Raw genomic sequence first — 21974 nt, forward strand, 5'->3', positions numbered from 1 at the left:
AGGAATATTTTGAAATAAAACCAATAAAGGTAAAATACTATAGATGTATAATAATAATATTTAAGTTTTATTTAGCATCAAGTTTAGCATATAACACAGCATCTGAGTAACGCTATTATTCCGTAATCCTATATGATTTATATTGTTGATCAATATCTTAATATGTTTTTATTTATGTTTTTATCAGTATCTTTACTTAGATTTTATCAATATCTTCATTTATAAAATTTCTGTAAAAATCTTGAATCTTTCCGTGGTACTGTTTGATTAATATGATGTGCAGTCACAAAAATGTCAGAACTTTAAATGAAATGCGGCATGGGTTCCCATTGTCTAGACACTCTGGAATTAAGGCACATATCATTTTCCTACCAAGTATCACAATTTAGGAGGGGAAGGCAAATAAATATTAGAAATCGAAAAAGAAAGACCACTCTGCCCTAGTGGTCGGTTGCCTGGTGTAGATGAACGGTTTGCGCCAGTGTCACGTCGGAGACACAATAAATCACGAAACCGATAGATCGCCGGAGATCTTGTCCCGTAAAATTGATACTTGGATTGTAAGAGAAGAGAAAGCTGAGTCGTAACCCAACTATTAATTTTCTTTTATCGAACTTTATTATAATTTTAGCACTTACAATAACAGAATAACACTGAACAGGAGAAAGGAGTCGGAGTTCTTGTACAAGAACAGCAACTAGAACAAAAACTCCCCGAGCTGGGTGAAGTCTCGGCTTATATACGTTTTGGTTTGAGGATGTTGAGGGGCTCGATGTAGGTTATGATGTAGAAAAGTGTCCGAAGGTCGGGAGTCGATGCCTTATCTGTGATGTGGACTAAGGTGTGTCATAGCTTCTGTGTAGGTGGTGATGTGTCCAAAGGAGTCCGAAGTTCGGGGGTCGATGTCTTATCTGTGATGTAGGTTGAGATGTGATTGATGTTACAATTTCCTCGCGTCACAGTTCGAACGTTTCACGAATAAGGCGAAGAAATTGAACTTTATATATGATAATAGAGTTTATTATCCAAATCCAACAGAGTGGCGGTTCAAAGTGTTACAGAATGATTGAAAGTATTACAAGAGACTGAGTCAAAATATTTTAACAGACTGATTCGAGCGCTTATTGCTTATTATTTGGAGGATTTTTATACTGTGATTTTAGTCCCTTTGGATCTCAGAGGCGCCTATTCCGTCACTATTTGGTTATTGTTTTGATGGCTGTTGTATGCAGGATGTCTAATCTGTCGTATTACTATTTCTAAGCAGTGGTCTTCTTGAGCGTGTGACACCAGCAAACGGAACAATTTACTGCTGTGTTTACGTCCTCAATTTTTTTTTGCAACTCACACGAATGTTTTGCATTAATTTATTGCCGCATTTTGTGTCCATTTTCATGTCGTATATTTGCTCAGTTCCAGTTTAGTCATGGATGTGGTAACCCATTATCAAAATCATAAAAAATGTATTTGCCTTATATCCATATTATATTATTTAATACTGTATCAATTTACCATAAAAAGGGTGTCAATTTTTTCAAAGGAGAAAGCATTTACTTACATATTTATTGATTTAAGAGAAATTATTTAATTATTTTCGTATGGCCGTAAAATCTTTTGATGAATTAAGTGCAAAACTTAATGAAAGTTTGATGTAGCATCCAATAAAATCGAAACCGTTCCTATGAAATGAGTTATATGTATAAAATAATGTACTGCTTCACAAGACATGTTCAGCGTTCCGTTTGCGATCCAGCAGTACGAAGGTCGGTTTTAACACTAGGTTTACGGACGTTTCGTATATACCTATCTCTACGAGCACCCGTCAAATTGATGGGTAAACGAAAATACGCATTTTTCTTTAAAAAATAGATTTATTCAAATTAAGTCCGAAAGGAGCAATATTAGGCTTTACATTTAAATAAATTATTAATAAATAAAAAGTCTTTTTTTTAAATTATCACTAAAAAAATAACAATAACATTAACACTATGTTTACGGGACCCGCCAATTTGACGGAATTCGAACTTCGAAATGAAATATCTCAAAAACCATAGCATTAATTTTAACCATTTTGCATCGTAAATTAATCATTTCATCTGAAGAATTTATGCACAAAATTATCTTTTCCTAGGCTTTCTAATTTTTGAAATTTGTATGTAGTATATCTATCTCTATGAACCCCGTCAAATTGACGGGCTAACTGATTTCATAAACAAACTGTTTTTCAAAGACAGTGTGCAAAAGTTTCAGTTATTGTAGACATTTCCTGTTATTGTCTCGCTTATTGTAAGTATTTACAATAGGATAATTGAATTTGGGCACAGTATTTTCTTTTTTTTGACCAATCCCCCTTTTCTAGCAATCACGAGTAAATTCAGGAGATATAATAAAATATTGAATAAAATTGTCAACATGAATGAAGATTGTTCTGAAGATATCTCCGTAGAAGATCAATATGAATGAAGATCGACCAAAGCGAAGTTGAGAGTGAAAGTTCTGAATACACTGAAAGTGGAGAGACAGAAGGATCTTCGGATAGTGAAGAGGAAAACTTCTTGAAAGTGTGTCGTAACAAGAAAAGGATGCGTATTTTTTCTAGTTCTGACTCCGACGATGAAAGGGCGAACATTCCAAGCACGTCCCAAAATGTAATGGGTGAAACTGAAATTGCAATTGATGGGACACTGTGGATAAAACTGAAGGCAGGCTGATCTAGGGGTAGAACGCCCGTTCGTATGTTATTCAAGGATATCTCAGGGCCTACTGGCTATGCTAAGAGAAATATTATGCCGGGTTGTATAACTAGTGCTTTCGAATTGATAATTGACAGACACATAATGGAACACATAAAAGATTGCACTGAAACCGAGGCGCATCGAGTTTTGAAAAAAGACGGACAATCACAGTTGCTAAGTTACGTAGTTTTCTAGGAATTCTATATGCCCGGGGCGCATATGAAGCGAGATCATTGAAAGCCTCCGAAAGATCACAAACAGATAAATTTGCGCTGATATCCGAAATATGAAACCTCATAAATATAAGCCTCATAAATTTGGCATTAAGTTTTGGTTTGGAGTTACCGTCCAAACAAAATATTTTGAATGGTTTCCCTTATATGAAGAAAGATGAAACTCGATGCTCAAAGGAGAAAAGGACAAAATGACTGTTTTCCTCAAATTTATATAAATCAGAAAACTGCACGCTTACTGTGTATAAAAGTAAACCTAACGTAAAAGTCCTCCTTCTAAGCACCACACATACAGGTATACAAGTGGAAGACAATTATAAACGTGTTCCAAAAAACATTGCTTTTTATAACAAAACAAAGTTTGATGTGGACGTCGTTGACCAGATGACACGCAAATATAGTGTGAAAGCAGGGAGTTTTCGTGGCCCCTTTAAGTTTTTTTTCAATATCTTAGATTTAGCAGCAATAAACGAGTGGATATTATGTAAAGAGTGCAACAGATCGAAAATATACAGAAAGGAATTCATATTTTGTTTAGCCGAGGAATTAGCTGGAGAAAACAAGGAGAACATTTGCCAAAGATCAGAAACGTCAACGTCAGAAATGCGAAAAAGTTGCTAAGTGGGTTATTGCAAAAAAATAGAGGTAATAATTATTCTATATATTGCAAAAAGATGCGGAAAATGCACAAACAACATTCAGTACATTTGCAAAAAATGTGCTCAATAGATATGATTACCCTGTACCGTTAATGTTATTGTTATTTTTTTTGTGATAATTTAAAAAAAAGACTTTATTTATTAATAATTTATTTAAATGTGAAGCCAAATATTATTCCTTTCAAACTTAATTTGAATAAATCGATTTTTTAAAGAAAAATGCCTATTTTCGTTTACCCGTCAATTTGACGGGTCCCGTAAACCTAGTGTTAATGGACAGAGATTTATTGCATAATTACCACTCAAAGGCGCGTCTAGTGTATTTCTTCATAGAGATTTATGTTGTTCTTTAACGCAGCAACAAATTGCCGCGACGGTGACGGTGGCGTAAATAGATCGCCAGCATAGCGCCTAAACCTTGCACATCTTCAAGTAACAACTGTAATAATCAAAATAAATAATAATATGCCTAACACGGCAGTCATTCACAATTTACCAAAATTCTACATATGACAGGAGTACTCCCTTTGTTGGCGTACCATTCATGATAAGCGGTGACTATAATCCAATAACCCCTATTGGGGATACATAGTCATTAATCGGAGACATAATTGTCTTCAACAAGCCATTCATTACTTATCTATAGATATTATATGAACAACAGAGCTTGCTTGTTGGAGCAAAATATAAGAAAAAGAAATCTGAACTTCTCAACTTCGCTGGTTGTAAAAGTATTAAGAACTATTAACAAGCTGTATCTTCCAATCATGAAAATCGTGCTTAGACTTCTATCAAAACAAAATTTATTCACAATATTTCAGTATAGTATTTTCATTCGAAACGACTATGGAATTGTAGAAAGGTTGTCAAAATAAAAATGGATAATGTTATCGGCTGAAATTTATTAATATATAAGTATTAAGAAATTTAATTTGGATATAAGAAATGAAGGACGATCAATTGAAAATTATCTACAGGATGTTGCCTGCAAGATAGGTGAGGAAATAATAAAATTGCTTAAAAGATTAAACTTAAGAGATTGCTACATGGTAGGAAATTTTAAGAATGCAAGACCGAAAAGTGGATATAGCTTCTGACATATGAAAATGGAGAAGGATCAATGCCAAGAAGTGTGCGGAAGAATCAAAAGCAATAAAAAAGATATAGATGAAACGCATGCAACATTACATAATATACTGAGATGTCAAAATTGTAACAAAGCTGATGTGATAGACTGGTTAAAATTTGATAAGAAATATAATTAGTGGGACAGAAGCGTATGCTAGTGAAATTTTTCAAAATGTTATATTCAAAACAGTCACGGTTTGGTTCAGCATAAAAACGAACTGAAAATTTTTCTAAACCTGCCAAAAAATAGATATAATGCTTATTTCCGAAACTCATTTTACGGACAAAAATTGCTTTAAAGTCAACGATTACAATATTTATCACATTCAACACTCCTGCGGCAGAGCACATGGCGGATCAGGTATTATTATAATATACAAAATTCATACGATGATCCATACAAAAAGGATCATCACCAAGCAACTAACATTATGATTCAAGATTGGCATAGTCCGTTTGCAATATCTGCTATATTGTCCTCCAAGGTACAACCTACCAAAAGAGGATGTTGATCAGTTTTTGGAAATCCTGGGTCACAGGTTTATAACAGGAGGCGACTTTAATGCTAAACACACTCACTTGGCTAGTAGTAACATCACTCCAAAAGGTAGATCATTATACAAAAGTATTTTGTCGAGTAAATTAAATTGCATTAGTACAGGTGAGCTCACGGTACTGGTCTACGGACACAAACAAATTATCCGACTTACTGGACTTCTTCATAACCAAAAATGTTTTTCCGAGGTATATTCAAGTGAATTCTTCTCTAGAATTGTCCTCAGATCACTTACCAGTTATTGCAATAGTCAGCTCTATGATTATTGAAAATCAATTTGCTATTTCAATCTATAACAAACTAAGTAATTGGTCTCACTTTAAGGAATCCTTCAACATTTCAACATCAACACTAGTACCATTAAAAACGAAAGAAAATATAAATGCAGCAGTTGAATATCTGACAAACGACGTAATAAATGTGGCTCACTTCTCTATCGCTAAGCTGGAGTATATCAGTTCGCTGTGGAGTGCCGAAGCGTGCAGACGTGTCTCTAGTGCCCAGTGTAGTCCGAAAACAACACGTGTCGCCCAACCGTCGAAAGTGAACACAGCCAAGTGTTTCCTACCCTTTAGGGAGAAGAAAATCCCACGCACCTAACCCCAACCCGAATACTAGCCTCATAGCCTCACGACTAGTTATTCACTTTGAATTAACTAGCTCGATGATGGCCCAGCAATCGCGACCAGGCTCTCCGAAGCAGACTCGCAACTACCCCATGCTACCTCCCCCGTGGCAGAAGTGTAGCAGAACTCTCCGCGCCAACGACGCTAATATTACAAAGAAACGGAGAATAGAAACATCAAAACCAGACACGATCGACACCCGGAACGAACAATCAACGATACAAATAAACACCCACAACAGGTTAGCCGTACTGCAATCCACTAACGACGCCATGGAAATCGCAGACCCGCCGCCAAACCAACAATCACAGAGAATCCCCCCTCCCCCACCAATATTTGTGGATGACGTCATCGACATACAAACAATGATCAAGTCCTTAGAGAGAGATATCTCCAAGGACGACTACAACCTGAAGATCAACAACAACAAAGTAAAAATTCTGCCGACAACCCCCGACGCATACAGAAAAATCACCAAACTGCTTAAGACATTGAACGCCAACTTTCACACGTACCAACTCAAACAAGAAAGACCTTTCCGAGTGGTCCTACGCAACATCCACCACTCAGCAGACATAGACGAACTCAAATACAAACTCTCAAAACTCGGCCACGAAGTCATCAACGTAAGTAATATAAGGCATAGAGTCTCGAAAGACCCGTTATCCTTATTTTTCATAGGCATAAAACAAAAGCCTAACAATAAGGAAATCTATAATATCAGTCGCCTAATGAAATCAATAGTAAAATTCGAACCACCGCTTGTGAAAAAAGAAATAGTGCAATGCAAAAGGTGCCAAAGGTACGGTCATACGCAAAAATACTACAACCATACTTTCCGCTGCGTTAAATGTGCAGGAACTCACTCCACTGACCAGTGCGCTAAATCACCGGAAACCCCAGCGAAATGCATCCACTGTCAAGGTGACCATCCTGCCAACTATAAAGGCTGCTCAGCCTATAAAACTCTATACACAAACAGGTACCCTGAACTCAGAGCAAAAGAGGTAACCAACCAAACACCCAGCCCGCCGAAATTCACGACTACCCCAATCCCCTCAACCAACCAAACACCCAGTCCTACCAAATTCATCACCACCTCAACCTCCTATGCCCAAGCAGTACAAGGCATCCAAAATAACCCGAATAGCCAAAGGGATCTTTCCCAAAATAGTGTCCCCAACCCACCTAACACAGACAACTTCTCTAGGCTTTGAAAGCTAATAGAGAAACAATCAGAGCAAATAAATAATTTGCTATCGCTACTAACACTCATCATGGATAAATTAATACGCCCCGACGCAAAATAAAACCAAGGCGCATAGCTCTCTGGAACGCCAACGGTCTAGCGCAACACAAACTTGAACTAGAACTCTTCCTAAAACAGCAGCAAATCGACGTAATGCTCGTATCGGAAACCCACTTCGCCGACAAAAACTACCTGAAAATAAATGGTTACAAATTCTACCATACCCAACACCCCAGCGGAAAGGCCCACGGTGGCACCGGAATAATAATCAAAACAAGTATTACGCACTATTATTAAGCACTACGAACTTCCATCATTCCAGAAAGACTACCTCCAAGCAACAAACGTAGCAATAGGAGACTGTCATGGTACAATCACCACTTCAGCAGTATACTGCCCTCCCAGACACTCCATCGCCAAAGAAGACTTTGATAACTTCCTGGACACCCTGGACAATAGATTCATAGCTGGAGGAGACTATAACGCCAAGCACATCCAATGGGGCAGCAGACTGGTTACAGCAAGAGGCAAAAACCACTTAAACAGCATAATAAACAACAACCTCAACTACCTCACCACATACGAACCCATATACTGGCCCACTGACACCAACAAAATACCCGACCTTCTCGACTTCTTCGTAACTAAAAATATCTCATCAAGACACGTCCAAATCAACTCCTCGGCTGATCTCTCCTCTGATCATTCCCCCATGATAGCAACAGTCAGTTCAACAATTATCGAGAATACACCTAATGGCTCCATTCACAACCAACACACCAACTGGTAGCTCTTTAGAGAAGTCTTTAGACACTCAACTTCAGCCTTAACTCCACTGAAAACCAAGGAAGAAATCGAAGCAGCCACGGAATACTTAAACACGAGCATAATAAACGCCATCCGCCTCTCCACACCGACAAAGACGTCTATCAGCAAACAAGAATATCCCCAATACATACTAAAAAAAATCAGAAAAACGTAGACTAAGAAGAGTATGGCAGACCCATGAACACCGGATGACAAACGCAAACTAAACAACGCAATTAGAAAGCTATCCAAAACCATAAAAAATTATAAAAACGACTGTTTCCAAAAATACCTCGCCAGCTTATCCCCCACAGCCGACTCCAACTACTCACTATGGAAGGCCTTCAGGAAACTCACACGCCCCCCACAAATAATCCCACCAATCCGCCGTCCGCAAGGTGGATGGGCGCGAAGCCCTATAGAAAAAGCCGACCTGTTTGCTAATTACTTGTCTAAAGTATTCAAACACCATTCCTCCAAAGCTGCCGCGGACGTTACTGAATACTTGCACACCCCCTTCCAAATGTCCCCTTCTATCGAACTCTTCACTTCTGCAGAGACTATAGAAACAATCAGTCGCCTAAACCCCAAGAAAGCAGCAGGGCACGATCTAATAGGCAACAAAGCAATCAAGGAACTTCCCATAAAAGGGATCGCATTCATCACATCGATTTTTAATGCCATCCTTCGCCTTGAACACTATCCTAAGGCCTGGAAAATCTCATTGATTACCCTCATCCCTAAACCCGGTAAACCGATATACGAAACCAGCTCCTATCGCTCTATCAGTCTTTTAGCTACCCTGTCTAAACTATTCGAGAAGATGCTCACGAATCGACTCCTTCCACTCCTAGAGGACTTGAAAACACTCCCAGATCACCAATTCGGCTTCCGAAAACAACATTCAACAGTAGAGCAAATCCACCGCATAACCCATACGATCAGCCAAACACTCGAAAAGAAAAAATATTGCTCAGCGGTTTTCCTAGACATCCAACATGCATTCGACAAAGCATGGCATGAAGGGCTACTATACAAGCTTAAAAAGATCCTACCTCACCCCTACTACTCCATCCTAAAATCCTACCTAACCAATAGACAATTCATGGTTAAATGCCTAGACGCCACTTCCGCAACAATCCCAATAGAATCCGGCATACCCCAAGGTAGTGTCCTCGGACCCCTACTGTACTCCATCTACACTGCCGACTTACCTATATCAAACGAGATAACAATAGCGACATTTGCAGACGACACAGCGCTATTAGCCACCCACGCAGACCCGGTAATAGCCTCATCCACTTTCCAGCGAAGTCTCGACTCCATGGAAAAGTGATTTCATAAATGGGACTTCAAAATTAATGAAAAGAAATCCTCACACGTAACCTTCACGCTCCGAAAACAAACCTGCCCCCCAGGTCACCATCAATAATGCAACAGTTCTTAGCAGGGACTCAGTCCAATACCTGGGCATGACCCTGGACAGGAGACTAACGTGGAAGAAACTCATCTCAGATAAAACGAAGCAACTAAAGGACAAACTAAAAAAAATTCTATTGGCTCGCGGGCCGACGCTCCAAACTAAACATACAGTATAAAATTACCCTCTACAAGACCGTAATAAAACCTGTCTGGACCTACGGAATCCAACTATGGGGAACAGCAAGTAACTCCAACATTGAAATACTCCAACGCTTCCAATCGAGAACGCTAAGATCCTTAATAGACGCATCTTGGTATGTTACCAACGAAACCATCCATCGCGACCTCAAGATACCCACAGTCAAAGAGGAAATAGCAAAATATAGCGACAGATATAGCAAAAGAGTCAACAAACACCGAAACCCCCTAATCACTGGGCTACTTGATACAACGGACCAGATTCGCAGGCTGAAGAGGCACTACCCGCTAGACCTAAACGCTAGATTCATTTAGTTATCCAATTAAGCATATGCACTTACTTGTAATACTTATAAATTATACTTATCTATAATAAGCATTAACTTATTATAAATAAACAGCCATGTCACTGCGCCACGCCAGAAAAATTACTGAAAATTCTCAACGCGAGAATTGATTGTAATTTCAGCAAATAAATAAAAAAAAAAAGAAAAAGCTGGAGTATATAATCCAACACGAGTGTCCAAACGCTATGAAGAAAAAATCGGAGATAAAAGGAATCTACGAATGTTATGACAAAATAGTAGACACCCTGGAGATAAAGGAAACTGAACAACGCAACTCAACAACAGAAAACTCAAAAAATTTCTACAAAGGTCCAGAAATGAGTGTTTGATTAATGATTTTTAAGCAAAATTATATTATAAAATGTTATTCTAAAACTTGTATGAACCTAGGGGATACAACTGTGGGGCGCAGGCAGTAACTCTAACAGTGAGATCCTACAGCGATTCCAATCGAAAACTCTAAGAGTTGTCTGTAATGCCTCTTGGTACGTAACCAATGAAATCATTCATAGAGACTTAAAAATGTCAACAGTCAAAGAAGAAATTTTGAAATTCAGTAACCATTACAACACACGCTTGAGTAAGCATTCCAATCCTCTAGTCAGGTGACTTCTGGGTCTTTCTAAACAGAGCAGATTGCCGGAGAGGACTGAAAAGGCATTATACACTACATCGACACAACAGATTTAACTAGCAAAGGAAACTTTTATTTACTAAAATACGTATGAAAAAAAGTAGCCTTACCATAAGTTTACATAGCATGGAATGGAAACATGACGACATAATTACTAAAGATTTTCTGTGAGAATTGATTGTAGTATTCTAATCAATAAAAAAAGAAAAAAAAAAGGAAAAAGAACGAAGCTCAATATAGTTGACGAACTTTACTTTTTTGAAACAGTTTCCCAATTTTCCAATAAAGTGATCATCTGAATGTCATCGGATCGACAATAGAATTATTAAGGAACTTTCTTTAAAATCCTGACTATTATTCGTAATTCAGCGTTAAGAACAAAATATTTCCCAAACCGATAGAATAGCAATGAAATGAAAACAACCATCAAAGCAAAAAATTTTATACCAGATCATTAATTCAATTTCTGTAATCAATATGCTACAATCAAAGAAGTTCATAAATTTATTAACAACACCATTGCTCGTTTCGCAAATAAATTATGCTGTTCTGCTACATTCCTAAGCTTTGAAAAAATATTTTACAAAATATGACACAAAGGCTTATTGTTCAAAGTCGTTACAAATTCTTCAAATAATTATTCCGCGAATAATGGTCAAAGCATTATGGTATATTAGAAACGAACATCGTGAAGAAAAGATCTTGAAATTGAACCAGGAAAGTAATTGTTAAAAGATATAAAGAGGCGTTAGTCCATCATCAAAATATCTTAGCAAATAATCTATATGGTCAACCCACTTAGCCAACCGAATAGGGAGATCTCCCTTTTGTGAAGAATATCGCTGCGTGACCGGACGGGGAGATCTCCCTTTCTCACTTTAACAACGCGTTTTCTTTTTTTTATCGTTATTATCAGTTATTGTTTACCTAGAATTGTTCCTAATTAATTGCGCCACTCTTTCTGCTTTTATAAAGTACAGTATATAATAAAATACACCAATTTAGTGGTGTTAAAATTATTTAAAAGTTACGCTATCTATTATGACTAAATAAAGTTTTAACCGAACGATACCACGCTGTAAAAAAATATTAAAATGCATTATGAATTTTTAATTTCACGTTCAAGTGGTGTTATTTATTTTTAGTTATTTTTAATGTTTTTAATTTTACCTGTATTTTTTTATACGTTTAATACATACTTTTAATTTGATGTTTTGTATAAATAATATGTGAAATCGTTAAATAAAACCATTACCCTAAAATATAATTAACCACTTAAATAATTTTTAGACTTCTTTGTTTTTGAGTAGTGAATATTAGTCCTCGATATTTGGAAAAATACGCGAAGGACAACTTATAGGTTGGCTTGGCCAAGCGCGGTGGAAACATAGCTCGGCGTGGCGCACGCGGTTGGCTAGTGTTAATCTGTCTTCTATAAATGCACTGAATAGTTTGGGCCATTGGAAAGATATCTATGGCATATATCTACATTTCCCTGTTGAACAGATACTATTACAACCATTTAGAAACACAATTTATCAAAGTATCCACACAAAATATCTCTAATATAGAAAATAGTACAGTGAAAAGAATACAAAAATATATCCATAAAAATGCAAAGAAAATGAAAGGAACAGACTACAATAATGATAATAATAGAATTCATATCCTCCATATAAGAATAATATGGAAATCGCCAGAGCGTTTTTGAAGCTGCCGCGGGAGGTAACAGCATACAAACCAATAAGGGTAATGTGTAGCACAGGTGGTCACCTCTACCGGGATATAATAAGTGTTTTGACGGGACAAGCAACAATTACGAAAGCCGGACAACCAAGGCAACGCATGACGCAGACATACAAAATGAATAAAACTGTCGTGTAGTGCTACTGCAAAGCCACACAATTAGAAATTGTAACCATAGAATATGGACACGAGCGACATAAAATGGTATATATAAGTACCCGCAACCACAAAACATCATCACGCAGCAAAGACTCATCAGGTAGAAAAAAGTCCTAATGAAAACAATAGATTCAATGCATATGAACTGCAAAAATTATGGGAAGAGGTTGCTAAAGACTCAAATATAGACGAAAACAACAACAATTTACAAAACCAAAGTTTCATAATTATAATACAAATATTAATACAATAAATAAATAAATAGATAAATAAATATATATATATATATGTCGGGTTTACATTAGAATCAGGGTTAGGGGCGTGAAACGGATCTTCGTTTGGATTACACGTGTCGCTATGCAATAGAGAAGACTTCGACTAATGCAAATACGATTATCATAGAACTGGACAAGTGACCGTGGTAATTAGATACTCGAGAAACTAATGGCAATGATCTTAGGTTCAATAACGAATCCGCGGTCGACGGGATGATAGATGAACGTGCTCACAAAATCTAAGTCGGACGCGTAATATTCACGGGTCGTAAGAGGTTACTCTTTTCGTCGATGAGATCGCGAGAGAGAATGCCTTTCCCTTTCAGATGATGCCGCAGAGGAAAACTATTACGGGGTGTGTCTAAGGACGCGAGATCATCGGATTCGTCGAGAAAATCCTTCGTTTGGAAAGTAAGGGAAATTGGCGTTGCTGCTAATTGGTCAATCTCCATATCCGTGGTTAGAAAAAGATGCTAGTTGCCCTCGAGGGAAAGTTGCTAGTGGGAGACGCCGTTCGTTGAATAATAGGTCTCTCCTATTTTCCCGTAGCTGGGACAAAGACTGTTTGTTTGAAGGACTTTAGTCAACTAAATCCTAAGATTTATGACGGGCCCTCAGGCTAGCTGAACATGTACTGCGGAGACGCATCGACATCTGGCAATCATCTTGCTCGAAGAATAGGGTCTGCGTGTGGCGAGCCACGGGACAGAAACCGTTGGAATGTTTACTGTCGCGTGTCGCCACGAATATGTCTTTTAAGGAGAGCTATAGAATTACTCCATACCTTTGTTAGACAAAGCGTTCATCCCGTGACCGCGGCTACGTTCGGCGACTGGCTGTCGCTTCGAGCCCAAGCTCATTGTCACAACTCGCGAACAATTACAATCGGATTGAATAACTACAATTGTTTAATTACAGCTATAGTAAGACTCTAGATTACAATGTTGCGGGATTGTCCAAAATTCCAAAGGCTCCGGTGTTCTTTCATCTCCGACATATATGTAGTATCGTTGAGCTGTGCTTAGCTCTGTAGAGGTCACTGCTGGGTACGACCGCTCTTTTCCTCATTTTTTGTACCGTGGAAGAAACCCGGTCGCCGGGATTCGAACCCGGGTCCCGAACACGTTCGTAACCTAAGGCGCTAACCACTGCTCTACCGTCGTCCGACGCTAGTTAGTGTCGAGTGGTGGTATTTACTATCGAGTGCCACCACAGGCCCTTCTTTCCACGATACTACATATATATATATATATATATATATATATATATATATATATATATATATATATGTATACATATATATATACATATGTATACATATATATATATATATATAACAACACAACCATATATAGATAACAACACAACCATAAGAAAGATCATTATTACAGAGAACACAACCCATAATTACATAGCAAAGTAGAGACAATGAAATACTAAGTAACATAATTAAATGGGTAGGGATAGGTCCCTCTAATTACCAAAAGTAACATATGCATAATAAAACCACATAAATTATCGTAACAACACTTAATGACAACAATTACTGATCCATGCGGTTATCACAACAACTATGATACGAAACAAACAAAAAATATTATAACAGTGTAAATAAAGAGGAAACAAAAGTAAAACCAAATAGAAAGACTTGACAAATAGGAAAGCTACAAAGAATTAAATGAAAGGAAGACACAAAACATATAATTTTATAGATATGAAAAACATTTCTACCAAAATCTTGACAATATGAAAATAAAGAGACACTTGATCAATAGTCAAACAGAATATAATTCCACTAACAATATTATCTGATCAATTTTCAATTTTTGTTAATATAAGAATTTACATAAAGTAGATGAACAAAAGAAATAATAATGAGTGTACAACTTTAAATTAAATTTTGAAGCCGGCTATTTGATCGAGCCTGGTAAGGTTAGTGTTAAAAATGATTAAAACTGCCTTGCAAGAATAGTATCATTTCGACAACGAAAACTTAAAAGAGCTATTTGAAATGATAAACACAATTTTCCATTTAGTTGTATATTAATTTATATTATTACACATAACTTCATAAAATAATACCTTAATTAATCCTTCGAGTAATAAGGTTAAGCAATTTTTTTTCTAATTTCTTTGGTTTTTTCATTATTTGTTATAATATAATATAATATGTAGTGATCAGTAATTTGCGTGGAAATTGCTTGTGATTCATGCAAGACCACATTCAATGGTACTTCAAGAATACTGAATGTGTATATAATTCTTCTGTGGAATTTACAGACAGGAAAATCGTGATACGTGTGTAATCTTCGAATAAACATTATTTACATGTGCTTTTGTTTATTAACTACTTTTCACTACTTTTCACTACTCAAAATTTTCATGGGACGGTTGCCAATATGTCGCAATGGATTTCAATGCGTAAGTGTGTTTAATATTTAATCTACGATTTTTCTTACAAAACGTTGTGCAGGATGCGTTTCTGAATGTCATAGTCATGCTTCTCTACGATTGGTACTTGTTAAGCTGCTGCCCATGTGTCATTCGATTTGAGGATCATTGTGTACCTCGCTGCTCGAGCTGATCTACTTCCGTTCGTGTAAGAAGGTTTGCTTATGCACAGGCATATTTCGATCGAGTTTTAATTATTGATAAATAAAAAACCGGAAACGTAATTTTTTTCTTCTTAATTTTTGTTTTATATTAATTTTAATGAATCACCCCTTAAATCTTTTTACACCTGTAGCAGGACACCTTGTATAATTCGGATTGGAACAAAACAGGAATGTAAATTATACCCAGATTAAAGAACAACTCAAAAGAGAATATAAATATAGACTCATACAAATGCTAAAATCAGAAAGCTTTTGCACTATATTAACAACCTTAACATACCCAGAGGCAACGCATTTTCTTAACGATATTATGAAAGATAGCCCTATTAGCGCTATTTAGCCTTATCTTAATTTATGACTAGGGCGAGAACTTAGTAAGGATCTCCGTAGGGTGCTTGAGTTTGAAAGGTCGATAGCCGGTATATCGAAGTTTTAACCAGAAAAAACTTACAAAACACTGCAAACCGCACCCGAATTTATGCATAGCAGAATAACATTGAACCGAAAAGAAGGAGAGATAGGGATATTAGACATATGAATATATATTATATATACACACCACTCGACTTAAGACGAGAAAGGTCAGAAAATACCTACATACTCACTATGAAATAGAAAAAAGATAAATGGGAAAAGGAAGCAATACACGATAAGCACTACATCATGCAAGACAAAACGTAGATAAACAATTCTCCTGCAAATGGTTCATAATATTCGTCATAGCAACAGAAGGCAGTGTCCTAGTCACAAAAAATTACAAAAAATGTATAATATAATTAAAGAAATCATAGTCATATACACGTGCAGTTTTCCAGTAGAACAAGCAGACGCAATACGGCGGTAAAGATCGTACATGAAGAACTTGCAATATAATATCAATTAACACACACGCATACTATGCTATAAAAGGCATTTAAAAGTGTCAAAGATGACAGACTTATGCATATCTCTAGGCTAATTTCTTTCATTGACAAGACGCATAGCTGCGCCATAATGCTCAACGCAAGCGAGTGACTTTTTTCACCCGTTTTCGCAGTAGCATGTACTATTATTGAATAGTGAACAATGCACATGTAGTAACAAAATAACGATCATCGTCAACAGATAATACGATAATTGTATGTCCACAACTATACTCCGCAACTATACTCCGCAATTTATATTTAACGTAGAAAAGAATATAATTTTGCGGAAACGCTAAGTATAAAAAATCGATATTATTGCGTAAGAAAAAAGCACAAAAAATTAAGATTAACGGAAATAAACTGATTATTTTATAAATTATATAGAAAAATGATAGAATATAACCTGACAAGAAAATTTTATCTAAAATAAAAAATTATTTGTTTCTAGCTTTCATAATCTAATGTAAATCTAATCCTCATTCCACGTATTCGCATAATTCAAACAAAATATTTTATAATTTCATTCACAAAACATAATATAAATATAATAAAATTTTGGGATACATTTTTAGTGCTGTGTCTTAAGAAATAAATAGAGGGCGGATGTTATGTGTTGCGTTATATCCTCTTAAAAAAATTTGTTGATTTATGTTTTCTATAAAAATAACCGGCCCTTTTACAGCCAACAAACTTATTCAATCTTTTTTGTTCGAACAACTTTTTAGTGCTTGAAAGAGATACAAATCCTTGATATGGAATGCGGACATCCCATTTTATTTCTAATATTATTCTTTTTTTTATTTCACTATTAATATACGTCATCTTGCGTTATTACTAAAATAATGTAGTTATGTTTCATCTAAACTTTTACGACAAATAATAATATGCTAATTTCTTAACATGTAAAATAGTAAGAAAACAGCTCCTACAACTAGTCCTTTTGTATTGAACATATTAACTATACAGTAAAATTTATTTACTAAAATTAAAAACATTTAGTTACAGTAAAATGCAATGCAATGTTATGGAGAATTAGTTCTGTATTTCCTTCAACTAATCGGGTTAAAATGTAGAAATTTGGGAAAATCTAATATAATTAATTTAAGATATTTAAGGACTTGATGCAACTACATCATTTTTTCTTTCATTTCCTTAGGCCAGCAGATATACCAGAAATTCTTTGGTTTGAAGAAGAAAATGAATTAATTCGTAGTTGTGGAGTACTTTCTTCGGCACTTGGACTTCGCAAAAGTTTTAGCACGAGCGACGTATCTCAACTGCCAAGTCCAGATATATTGAGGCCGAATGGGTTGCGATCAGCTGTATCTACTTTGGCCCTTAACACTGCCCAAAGAAATACTTTGCTTTTGGAACATGCACGACTTGATCATGCTTCGAGATCCTGCAGCACATGGGTTGCTGTTGGTGAACCAGTCGCCAATACATCGCAACTTCCTAGTCCTCATGGCGGAGCTATGCAAGAACAACAATGTCAGCAACAAACATCCAGTTCTCAATCAGCTCAACAACCTTCTACTGCATCACATCCATCCATACCTTTCACAGGAGCTGATTTTGTTAGGTCTGTGAATAAGAAGGTTCGCCAAAATTATATACGCCGAAGGTTGGTTTAAGAATTATTAATTATTATTCAATTTTATATTTTCTTCGTACATATGCAGAATAAAAAAAGATAATATTGCTTATGAAACTGATTCGGCCTCTGGATAAATAGAGATCGGTCACAAAATAGATCACAAAATATATTTTGATCTTCATACTCAAGGTATTTGTTTATTGCTCTGTATCCTACTTATTACAAGATTAAATCTCAGTTAGTTTCTCAGTTACTTTTAATTCTTGTTTTAGTTTGATATATTACATTCCTATCTTAGTTAGTTCTAAATCATATCTTAATTAAATCTCAGCATATAGTACTGAAATTATATAGTGCAACTTAACCATTCTCTTGAAAGTTATATTAAAGTGTCATTAGCTGTTAGACTAAGTAGATACATAAGTAATTTTATCATTTCATTCTTCACCAACATACTTTGGTAATGGTATCAATTATGGAATTGATTCCATCTATTAGTATGGTATGTAAAAATTCACTTCGTGTTATTGATAAAATATATGCAAATTCAATAAAAAATAATGTAAAAGTAATGGAAGAATGGAATAATGGAAGACAACAAGTTTCAATCGATTAAAAATTTTGGAACTAGTCAAGAAAAATGTGGACTATAACAGTTAGTGCAGTTATGTTGTAAACATAGAGATTGTAACTGATTTTAATTTGTCAGTCTGTGCAGGTAAATAAACAAGGTCAATATTATTGTCAATGATCCCTACTCACAAATTTACAATTTCTGAATCGTGGGAGGAGGATTGAAAATTCTATTTGCCCAAATTAGCATTCTTTTGACTTAAATGGTTGCTATTGGAAAAGCCACTTTTATAAGTGAATATAGCGATAAGCTGTATTATACAAAGCCATCATTAATGGATATGCACGTACGACAACGAAACGTTTGATGTTCAGCAGGAAACTGTGCTAAAAGTTTTTGACTGAAGTACTGATCGAGTCGCTAAAAATTATAATAACTTGAAATTTTTTCTAGACATAATACTGTTTCGTTATTCATTAATTTTTTGTTGTTTCAATAATGGCACGAAGCAGTACGAGAACATTTCTATGTCAACTATAATCTGATCGGATCATATTAAATTTAATTTACTTTACTCTCCAAATATGAATAATAGGTTGATTAACCACTATTATATTTTATTATGGTATTATACATTCTTCACAGTAAATATCCAAATGGTTGTCTTTATTTACGTCATATGTGACATTGAAATGTAAACACAATGGAACCTCCATTAAACCGTTTCATGAAGAACCAAAACGCATTAGATAATCGAGACTTAAGTTATACGCGCACTAGCTACAATATGTCCGACAACAGTTTTGTAGTATACGAAAAGAGCATTCATCTTGCGCGCATTTGCCGATGCGACTACAACTTGCCTTTTTCAAACCTTCTTGTTATTAGAAACGAAAAAATTGAACTTTTGATTGATGTGAGCAAGAGTGAAAAAATTCGTGCGCAACAAATTGTCGCTAGTGCGTGTATAGCCTTAGAAGGAAAAATTAAAAATTTATATGCACGATAGGCATGTTATTTCATAAGAAATGCAGTTGCTTGTTTGTATATATACATAATATCTAACATATCACAATACATAACATACACATCTATTTATTATTCATATACATAGACAGTTGTATCTACAGGTGTCTCATTTTAATCAATCCACACAATTATTTCTTAAAATATTCATTATTCGGAAAAAATGTTTAAAATTTACTTTATTTCAATGGGGATATCTTGTGATGATGACAAATCTTATTTAAATGGGTGTGTTTCGAAATATCAAGGTGATCTTTGTTTTTTCTTAAATGGAATTATACATTCCTTTATACACCATTCAATGTATATTTTAATTCTGTTCAAAAAGTTATTAAGATACTTGGGTCAAAAAATGTTTAGTTTAAAAGACATTTTAGCTTTAATGTTGTAAAACTTATCATATAAATGATAAGAAACGAAAACGCAATACTTTTTTGTTTGTGTTTTCCTTATCTTACATATGATAATTTCTGCAACATTAAAGTTAAAATATCTTTTAAACTAATCATTATTCGATCCAAGAACTTTAATACTTTTTGCAGAATTAGAATGAGAATCAAATGACGCATAAAAAAACATATAGTGGCATTTTAAAAAATAAAGGTTATCTTAAATTCACAAAAGCGCGTCCTCCTAGATAAGATTTGTACCCATCACAAGATGTCCCTGTCCAAGTAGATTTTATTTGGACCATTTTTTTTCGAATATTGAATATTTTAAAAGATAATTGAGTGGGTAAACCACAATGAGATACTCTGTATATGGAAGCACCTTCTTCACGTCTAATTTTTAATGGTTTCCATTTAGCTTACTTTTCTGTTTATCTGTTTGTCTGTTTGGAATTTTGTTTTTTTCTTGTTTTTATTTGGTAGACTATTTACAATCAGTTCTCGTTGAAAATTTTAAATAACTCCATTTGGCATGGTTCAATAACTTGGTTTATAATAATTTATATTATGTTGATTCTAGTTGAATCTAATGCTTCCATTTAAAGGGTATTTTCTTCTTAGTCTGCGGATCTGGTCCGTCGTGTCAAGTAGGTGGGTGATTGATAGGTTGTGGTGGTTGTTGACTCTTGTGTTATATCTGCTTCTGAACTTGTATATTTCTTCTTTGACTGTGGATATCTCGAGGTCGCGGTGGATTGTTTCGTTGGTGACATATTAAGGTGCATCTATTAAGGATCTTAGTGTTTTTGATTGAAATCGTTGTAGGATTTCTATGTTGGAGTTACTCACTGTTCCCCGTAGTTGGATCCCATATGTCCAAACAGGTTTTAATATGGCTTTATATAGCATTATTTTGCTCTGAGTGCTTAAGTTGGAGCGACGGCCAATGAGCTAGTAAGATTTTTTAAGTTTAGCCTTAAGTTGCTTCGATTTGTCTATGATGTGTTGTTTCCATGCCAATCTCCTGTCCAGAGTCATGCCCAGATATCTGACTGAATCCTTGTTAGGAATTGTGATATTGTCAATGGTCACCTGAGGGCAGGTTTGTTTTCGCAACGTGAAGGTTACGTGTGTGGATTTGTTTTCGTTAATTTTGAACCCCCATTTGTGGAACCACTTTTCCATAGAGTCAAGACCTCGCTGAAGAGTGTGGGATACCATTATTGGGTCTGAGTGGGATGCTAGTAGTGCTGTGTTGTCAGAAAATGTCGCTGTTGTCATCTCTGCTAAGGTTGGTAAATCGGCAGTGTAGATCGAGAACAGTGGGAGTCCAAGTACACTGCCTTGGGGTATGCCGGCTTCTATTGGAAATGTTGCGGTTGTGGCGTCTAAGTATTTGACCATGAATTGTCTATTGGTTAGGTAAGATTTTAGGATGGAGTAATATGCGTGTGGTAAGATTTTCTTCAGTTTGAAGAAAAGTCCTTCATGCCACACTTTGTCGAATGCCTGTTGAATGTCTAGGAATACTGCTGAGCAGTATTTTTTCTTTTCTCGGTTTTGGCTTATATTGTGTGTTAAACGATGAATTTGTTCCATCGTGGAATGTTGCTTCCGCAAACCGAATTGGCGATCCGGCAGTGTTTTTAATTCCTCTAAGAGTGGAAGGAGTCGATTCGTGAGCATCTTTTCGAATAGTTTTGACAAAGTGGGTAGAAGGCTAATTGTGCGATAGGAGCTAGTTTCTTGTATTGGTTTTCCGGGTTTAGGGATGAGAGTTATCATTGATATTTTCCAGGGCTTCGGATAATATTCAAGGCGAAAGATTGCATTGAAAATTGATGTAATGAGTGAAATCCGTTTTATGGGAAGTTCCTTAACTGCTTTATTACTTATTTGGTCATGACCCGATGCTTTCCTGGGATTTAGGCGACGGATTAATTCTGTAACCTCTAGAGAAGTGAAAGGTTTAATAAGAGGAGACATTTGGAAGGGAGAGTGCAGGTATTCCGTTATTTTCGGGGCAATATTGGAGGAATGAGTTTTAAATGCGTTGGATAGGTGTTTAGCGAACAGGTTGGCTTTTTCTTTAGG

General features: G+C 35.8%; 1 protein-coding gene across 2 annotated transcripts in view; it reads left to right on the forward strand.

The window, feature by feature from the left end:
- LOC117212435 overlaps positions 1-21974 on the forward strand; it is an 84894-nt gene that overhangs the window by 45908 nt on the left and 17012 nt on the right. For both annotated transcript variants that reach the window (XM_033457274.1, XM_033457273.1), the window contains one exon: positions 17451-17918. In XM_033457274.1, coding sequence (XP_033313165.1) covers positions 17451-17918 — 468 coding nt within the window. The remainder of the gene's footprint in view (positions 1-17450; positions 17919-21974) is intronic.

The sequence above is a fragment of the Bombus bifarius genome, unplaced genomic scaffold (assembly GCF_011952205.1).
Source record: "Bombus bifarius isolate JDL3187 unplaced genomic scaffold, Bbif_JDL3187 scf7180000008297, whole genome shotgun sequence".
Classification (NCBI taxonomy): domain Eukaryota; kingdom Metazoa; phylum Arthropoda; class Insecta; order Hymenoptera; family Apidae; genus Bombus; species Bombus bifarius.